We start from the raw sequence: 7,719 nt of genomic DNA on the forward strand, positions 1-7,719 counted from the left end.
CCTGAAAGGTTGATCATGTCACACTTTGGCAAACAGAGGTTCATGACTTGGTATGTAATATTTGCTTAGAAAAGTCCAGATCATGGAATGGGTTCTGAATAGCCACAGCCCAGAGTATGTGGAGCAGCTTGTACAATGCAGATTTCCATGATGATAAATAATTCTGTTAGTGGGCTCTAAACAGTAATCTCCTAGAATCAGCTGGGAGCCCTGTGCCTTGCAAAATCAGGGCCCTGACTGTTACAGGAACAAGGTAGTTATTAACACTGTAGCATTCTATTGTTTATAATGACAACCTAAAATTATGTGAAAGTACTGTGTGATTTTGTTTTTTGTTCAAACATTGATTTCTGAAGATCCAATATAGAGAGAGATGTTGAAAATACCAGAAAGCTTCAACTGTCCGTGTGAAGTCCTTAAGTTTGTGAATGTCAGTTCATTAACACAAGATGTGCACTTCATTATTTCTTTTTACTTTCAGTTTTTCTTTAAATTCAAACCAGTTTGATCCCCATGAAAAATTATTTTTGTCGAGTACTATATCTGTTTTGCCCATCCCCTGTTTTGCCAAGTCCCTTTACAGCCTCATACCTGTGTTTGCTTCCTGATTTATACAAACTTTGTTTTGCAGTCCATTGTTTCATCAAACCTTCTTTTCTACTCCATTGTTCTTGCTTTTCTTTTTCCCCTCCTTTTTCTTTTTGTTTCCTTTGTTTCATTTATTTCAAATTTAAGTTGGAAAACACTCTGGATCGTCGAACATCTTTTGAGAAATTCACACGCAATGTGGTAAGTTTGTTGCCTCGGAAGACTAGTAAGCCTGATGGGACATCCTTCTCCCCTTCCCCTCACTGATCCCTACTTTCCCGTTTGCTTCTCTAACCTGAGGGTTAAAAGTGTATTCATCACAGCTTGTGGATTTTCCTGGGAATGACAGCTTTATAGTGTGCTTTCATTACAACCCCTCCTCCCTAGTCCCTTTCCCGCTGATCTCAATAGTCACACATGGAGGAATGGACCTTTGGGAGCCATGCTTTTTGCATTAGGAAGCATGAAATTAGTCATTTCCCCCCCCTATAATTTTAGTAAAAAATCTGTGAAAACATGCTTGATGTTGTTTCTTTTTCTGGTGCCTTCTTAAATACTAAGTCTAAAACAGTTGAATACATTGGATTTCCATCCTGTCTTCTTTTTATTTTACTAAAAAAGACTTTGTCCCCCTTTTTTTAATTGGGCACAGGAAAAAACAAACAATAATAATTTCCCCATCTTCCTTGATGTCTAACAGCTTCTACAGGGCCAAAGAATTCATATTGTTTATGTGCAAGGGTTTGATTTGGATTCATTTTCGTAATGGACTACAAGAACTGATTTTTTTTCTTTTCAATGTATAACTTTCGAAAGCTATTTTTCAAAGGTAAAAAAAATAAAGGCTGGTAGATTTTGTGTGGGCGTTCTTTTGCCACCTGCCAAAAGATCCACTGATTTCATGATATTTGGGATTCTTTTTACTTATCCAGTTTCTTTGGGATTTTTTTTTTTTACATTGTGAAAGTTCAAACTAAAGAATTCAACGCATTTATTTTTGTAGGGCAGAAACATCCCTATTTTTCCATGCCATAAAAACTGTACACCAACACTGAGGGCGAGCACTAACCTGTTATGAAAAGAGGTAGAAAGATCTTGGATTATACTCAAGTTTGTCTGCATTGTCTGTTGAATTGTGCAGGTGACGCTGCTGTGTGTGTGTGCGTGTGCGTCTGTGGCTTTTTCTGTGACCTGGTCAGTGGAGCTGTGTGTGTTGAAGTGAAAAATATGAGAGCTTTCAGCAAAGATCATGGTTTTTGTTTTTTTTTAGTTTCTAGGGAAGGAGAAGCAGTTGTCAGAAACTGTCTCCCCTATAATGAGGCTCAAGAGCGTTGCCTCAAGTATTTAAAAAATACATATATACTTCCCAGTAATCACAAAAAGAAACAAACACAGTGAAAGTTTTGTGAGGCTGTGGGAATATCTCACATTTTAAAACAAAATAGTAATTCTTTAACTACTTTCTTATAGGTAAAGGCTTCCTGTAATATGCTTTGAATCCACTGTAATCAGGAAGAAATTTGGATTCAATGGGACAAAGTCAGTAAAGGACACTAAAAGTAAATAAACAGCCACAAAGGAAACTATCCCAATGTTTGAAACAAAAACCCCAATGTTTTGCATGGTGGTGTTGCCATAGCATGTTGCAGTTGTGATTTGTGTGTTGTCTAAACAGGTTGGATCTATAAAACAACATTGTACATGATAGTGTTGTACATGATAATTCCACTATAATTCAGTAGGAAGTTCCATATTAATAAAAAATCTGTAAAAGAGAGTGCATAGAGTGGGTAATACATCCAGGACCTCTGAGAACCAAACTTTTTCCCAGTCACAGTGCCTGGCAAGCTGCAATGCTACATTTATTCATGGCATTTTGGGCAGCCCAGGGGTCGGGAACTGGCTATGGTAAACATAATGTAAACAGGTGATCATGAGGGGGGAAATAGTAAGCTGCAGGTGGATGGGTTGGGAATACAGCACAAAAAGGGGAAATGTGAAGATAAGCTTGCGAGACACTGAAATCCCTCCCAGAGCAGCGTTACAGGCAAACCAGCAGTTCTGGGTACAAACACTGGAGCATTGTGCCCTGCAGCCGTGCCTGATTTTCATCCTGCTAATCTCAGGGCAGAAGTACCAGAATAGCAGCATGCCAGAGATGCTTGGCAGGCCCAATAAACCAGCTGTGAACTAGGAGGATTTCTGGACATTAGTATCTCGATAGAGGAGGGAGATTTTTTTCTTTTTCACAGAGCAAACTGTGAAATAAAATCTGTGGTTTTGCTTTTTTTCCAACCACTACCTGTTAACCTGGGTGGAGTCTGTCAAGTCGGGTCAGGTATGAAAGAAAAACATGTCACTGCTAGATCTATAATCTCTACTAGACTCACAGGTCTGAGGCTTGCAAATTAATCCAGAATATCAGGATGCTCAAATGCAAAGCTTTTTTCCAAGACGACTGAATTCATGTCACCCACTTCCTCAGGACCTCTTTCCACCAGGCATCCTTGTTCTTCCACTTTTGTTCTTGGTTGTGATGAGTTTATAATATGTAATTATCCACCTTGGTACAGTGGTTCCAATCAGCAGGGATAAGGGAAACATTTCTCAGAATATTCTACAGTGTACTGATTAACTTGATCAACTATGAAGTGAGGGACCATGGAATAGATCTGTTCTACTGATTAATACAGAAAATAGGTGTGAAAAGGGTCTTCTACAACTTGGATAAGTGCTATCATCTCTGATTTAGTGGGATGAAAATTACAGTTTCTCTTCTCTGTTGGTTTGCAATATTTAGACTAATTTTCACTGCATTTTTTCCCTCACTTGTATCAAAGTGGGTTTGTATTAAACTAAATTAGAACTCAGTTTTTTCCATTTGAAGTGTTTAAAAAAACCCCAGTAACCTTGGCTGTGTCTAGGGACTCAATCTGAGAAGATGGACTCGTAATTCATAATCTGATTTGTTGACTCTAAGAGGCTCCTGATCAACGTTAATTGAAATTGGGTTATACTTGCTACAGAAAGTATTTGTTAAAATAGAAAGTTTAGAAACATTGTAGAGGGAAATTACTCTGTACTATTTCATGAATTTCATGGAAATAACCTATTATAATGAGTCATTATTTTAGTCTGATGGAGAAAAAATAGAAGTGGAGGTATATACTAGGCTCAGCTCTGAGTTTCTTTGACATTGAAGAGTTTTCTTCCCAGAAAAAATTCAGTAAGTTGGTACACTTCATGAAAGGCCTAAATGCTCAGTTTAAAAACTGACTAATGAGCTGCTCTGTAGATTTTATAGTGCAAAATTGCTAATGCCTTCGGCAGTCTGCAGCAGACAATATGGATAGTGTTAGAATTCACATTCTAGAATTCTAACTAGAATTAGAATGTGCATTCACATAAAATACACAGAAGTAATAGCAAACTGGCATTTGCTAGATGTAATGTTTGTTATTGAACACTTTACAGTTTGTATCTGAGTAGTAACCCCAGGTATGCTTGGTCTGCCTCACTTATGCTCCCAGGTACTATGTGAAAATATAGAGCACATACACTTCAGTGCTGCTGGAATGAAGCCATCAGACAGGGGAATTGCCTTGGACTAACATGGGCAACCACGTGTGTCACAGCTTTGAGTCAGAGGCACAGAGAGCAGTGACAGTGTGCTCTGGGCTTCTCCCTGCCTAGCTCAGCCCCTCAGCTTTCTCTTTGAGAATAACAGAAGTCCAGTCACCTGCAGGTCCCCAAGGGACTAGGGAAGTTAAAGGTCTAAGTCATGGAGCAGGAGAATCTCATTGCATACTAAAGCAGTAGAGAGACTGAAATCAGCAGTTTCTGTGGCATTTAAAAACTGAAATTCTTGTGAAGAATTCACATGGGGAAAAAAACTATAAAAAAATTAAAAATTAAAAAGCTCAGAAAATTTCCTCTACCTCAAGTGTGAGTATCTACATTAGAGGGGAAAAACCTGGGTGAATATACACTGATAACGGGAACAAAGAGGTTCTTTAAGGAACAATTTTGTCTGTAATTTGTCATGTGCATGCAGGACTTGTGACAGTGGCAGACTGAGCAGGACTTTGTGAGCCCCAGCCTGGTGCTTAGCTGCTATTACTGGTCTGGAACCCTCGAGACAAAGGGACCTGCTTTACAGGGGGAGTGGGCTAATTTAATTTCCACCCCATGCAAATTTTATTGTCCTACCAGGAACCGAGTTAGTGGGGTAAGAAGGGGTAGCCTTCCTCCTTAGAGCTACCAGGGGCAGACCCTTCATCCTCATGTGTTGGTGCCATGACTTCAGACACCACCATCAGTGTTAGCATTTTATCTGTTGCTGCATGGTCACACAGAACACAAAAAAAAGGTGCTTGTTTTAAGCTTGTGAGGTCTTAGGGAAGTACAGCCAGTACAAAACAGACCAAGTTCAGTTCATATATTAAACTAGAAAGCCATCAAACTGTAATTGTCTCCATGCATAACATCATAAACAAGACCCCATTTAATAATTCTGAGTTTAAAACTGTTATGTCTTGTATTACCCATATCCTACACAGTTTTCTTCTCCCACTTACCTGAAAGAACTGGCTGACCAGAGTCCTTTGATTTTTTCCCCCCTCCAAACCAGTAACAATAGGCCATTTCATGCATGAGATGTGAAATGCAAAGGCCATTGAACAGAGCACATTTTCACGGAGCTTCAATCCAATGCCACTTAACATGACATTGTGAATTATGGCCTAGAGATGGAAATTAAAACTCATTAAAATAGCTTCCCCAGTTCTTATCAGTAGGTCATAGATTTTCCAAATGTTTAAACAAGTGTAATCTCTCTCCGTGTTAAAATCTATCCCTTTTTCAGAGCAACAAAGCAGATAAATAATCAATTTCATCTGTTAATCAAGAAATTTTTCTATATGAATAGGTAAAACTTATGTACACAAGGCCCTACTGTGCCAGACCAAAAGTCCATCTAGTCCTGAAATCCTGCCAAGGGCTAGATTTTCCTCAAGTATAGCATTGTCCGAGAAATTCAATGCAGTTATCAGCTGTGGAATCTCATTTTGAGTTTACTTACAGGTCATTCCCAAAATTTAAACAAAAAAGTAGCTAGGTCAGAAGAAAACTAAATCATAAAGCTATTTATTTGACAAATACAAAACAAGAATGAAAATAACTATTTGTAGAAATGAAGGCCTTTTCCATTTCAGGAAGTCTTATTTATGTTTGACTAAAAAAGAACAAAGAAAATAATTGAAATTTTTATTTCGGCCTACTAATTAGTAAAATCCCCATAGTTTTTGGGGTTTTTTAAAGAATTATGCCTACAGAGGAAAATCATAAAGGACGTGCCAGTGAAGACCGGCCTCCTTGTGCTGTTCTGCAGTGACTGGAGCTGAGCTGCTGTGCTCTGTGTTGGAAGAGAGGAGCTTAGGAGTAACACTTGCACAACCAGGTTCATCCAAGTGAGGAGCCAGCACAGACTGGTAAGGTACTGGGCCAGTGTCTGCCATTTTGCAGCTGACAAACATATACCTGATTCTTAGGCTATTTACAGGAATGAGAACTGGAGAGAGCTATTGAGGAGTCAGGCCCAGGACAAACATACTGAAAATATTTTTCTTGTGCATCGGTCCCTTGGAGACCTACACTTCAGATGGTTATTCAAGTTCAAACTACCCCATTTGACAAGAGTTTTTAGGTTAATCACAAGTGAGAGCAGCTCATCAGTAAATGCAAAGTGTAAAAGGAGAAAGAAATGGAGACTGTCAGTGGATTTGGAGTGAGCCAAAACAGGAAAGCAGTTGTTCAGCCTCTGACTCCTGTCCTCAGATCATTGCAGGAAAGAGTACAGCCCTAATGAGAAGGGAACAAAGGGCTGCAAATCTCAGCCAGAGGCAGAAGGATTTCCCTGCACATGTAACCACTTAGCACTGCAGCTGTACTGACAACCTGTGCCCCAAATTCAGTAAATACTAACCTTGTCCCCTTCCTCACATCTGAAAGAGAAATACACCTGCACAGATGGCTGAGAGCAGCATCCTGTGCTCTGTGGAAACTGGAGCAGAATTCTGAACCCCAGAGCAGTGCTGAAACAATTCCCTTGTGCTGGTAGTACAAGGGCTCCCTCAACATGGAAAGGGATTTACTGCTTCTTCTCCCTTGTCTCTCCAGTTGTGCTCCTGTCAGGGGCTGTTTACACACCAGCTCTGAGTGTAGTGCACTGCAATGTCACTTGGAAGGTTTCCCTGCTGATCTGGCAGAGCTGACAGCGTGCTGCAGGTGTTTCACACATGAGCAGATGGGGAACAGTGAGACCAAGGAGGTTTGCTTCTTGCTCCACATCTCATTTTGCTCACAGTGGGGTTCACGCTACCTCTCTCTTTTCCCGTCAGATGCGTGGAGTTCTCTTTTCTAGTTCTACCAGTATCAGTCCTGGGAAGTAGCATCTGCACTGGCAATAAAGAAACATGAAAAAGGAACCACTGAGGTTGCTTAGCAGAAAGGAAGAGAATTAATCTTCTAAAAGGAAAAGACGTGATCTTTTTCTGTTATACATTTCAATTCCAGCCCCTATACAGATTTCATATTGGCTTCTTATAAGCCACATATGTATGGAGGTTGTTGCTGACTTTTTTGCTGGATTATTTGAGGTTTTAGTGTCATGCTGCATAAATGGGTCAGTCTGCATGACTGTATTTAGCAGCATCTGCAAATAGCTTTACAATTTCCCCCCCCTAAATTCTCTAGAAGTAAAGTTGGAAGGACAACTCTATGTCAAACAGTTAATATGCTAAAATAGGGACTGGAGGCTGAGGCCAATTGATTTTGTACTTTTAGATGTACTTGTTCACTCCACCTGCTGTGTTGTCTTCTCGTACTCTGACTCTCTTGTCAGGGTATGTGTGCAGGGTTCCATTTTGGCTTCTGCATTATTAGTAAAATTCTTAAATAGTTGCAATTGTTATGTCCAAAGTGCACTAATACAGCCAAAAAATCATAATCCTCTTTAGAATTTGGCTGTGTACTTTTAAATGTTGATGGCAAGAATATATTGAAAACAGTAAGGATCTCCTTTTTATTATTCAGATAAACATCAACTATTTCTGACTTCACCCTCCCCCCCCC

At 39.6% G+C, this 7,719-nt stretch overlaps 1 protein-coding gene across 12 annotated transcripts in view; it reads left to right on the top strand.

Annotated features, from left to right (window-relative positions):
- Positions 1 to 7,719, top strand: part of RGS7 (regulator of G-protein signaling 7) — a 240,100-nt gene that overhangs the window by 212,197 nt on the left and 20,184 nt on the right. For 4 of the 12 annotated variants that reach the window (XM_017736397.1, XM_017736391.1, XM_017736394.1 and 1 more), the window contains exon 16: positions 736 to 789. The exons of 3 other annotated variants lie outside the window; for them this stretch is intronic. In XM_017736397.1, the coding sequence (XP_017591886.1) occupies positions 736 to 789 (54 nt within the window). Of the gene's footprint in view, positions 1 to 735; positions 790 to 1,591; positions 1,673 to 2,058; positions 2,124 to 7,719 lie in introns of those variants that run through there. 5 more of the 12 variants (XM_008635322.2, XM_017736395.1, XM_017736396.1 and 2 more) reach the window with 4 other exon arrangements.

Source organism: Corvus brachyrhynchos, unplaced genomic scaffold (assembly GCF_000691975.1).
Source record: "Corvus brachyrhynchos isolate BGI_N302 unplaced genomic scaffold, ASM69197v1 scaffold595, whole genome shotgun sequence".
NCBI classification, from domain to species: domain Eukaryota; kingdom Metazoa; phylum Chordata; class Aves; order Passeriformes; family Corvidae; genus Corvus; species Corvus brachyrhynchos.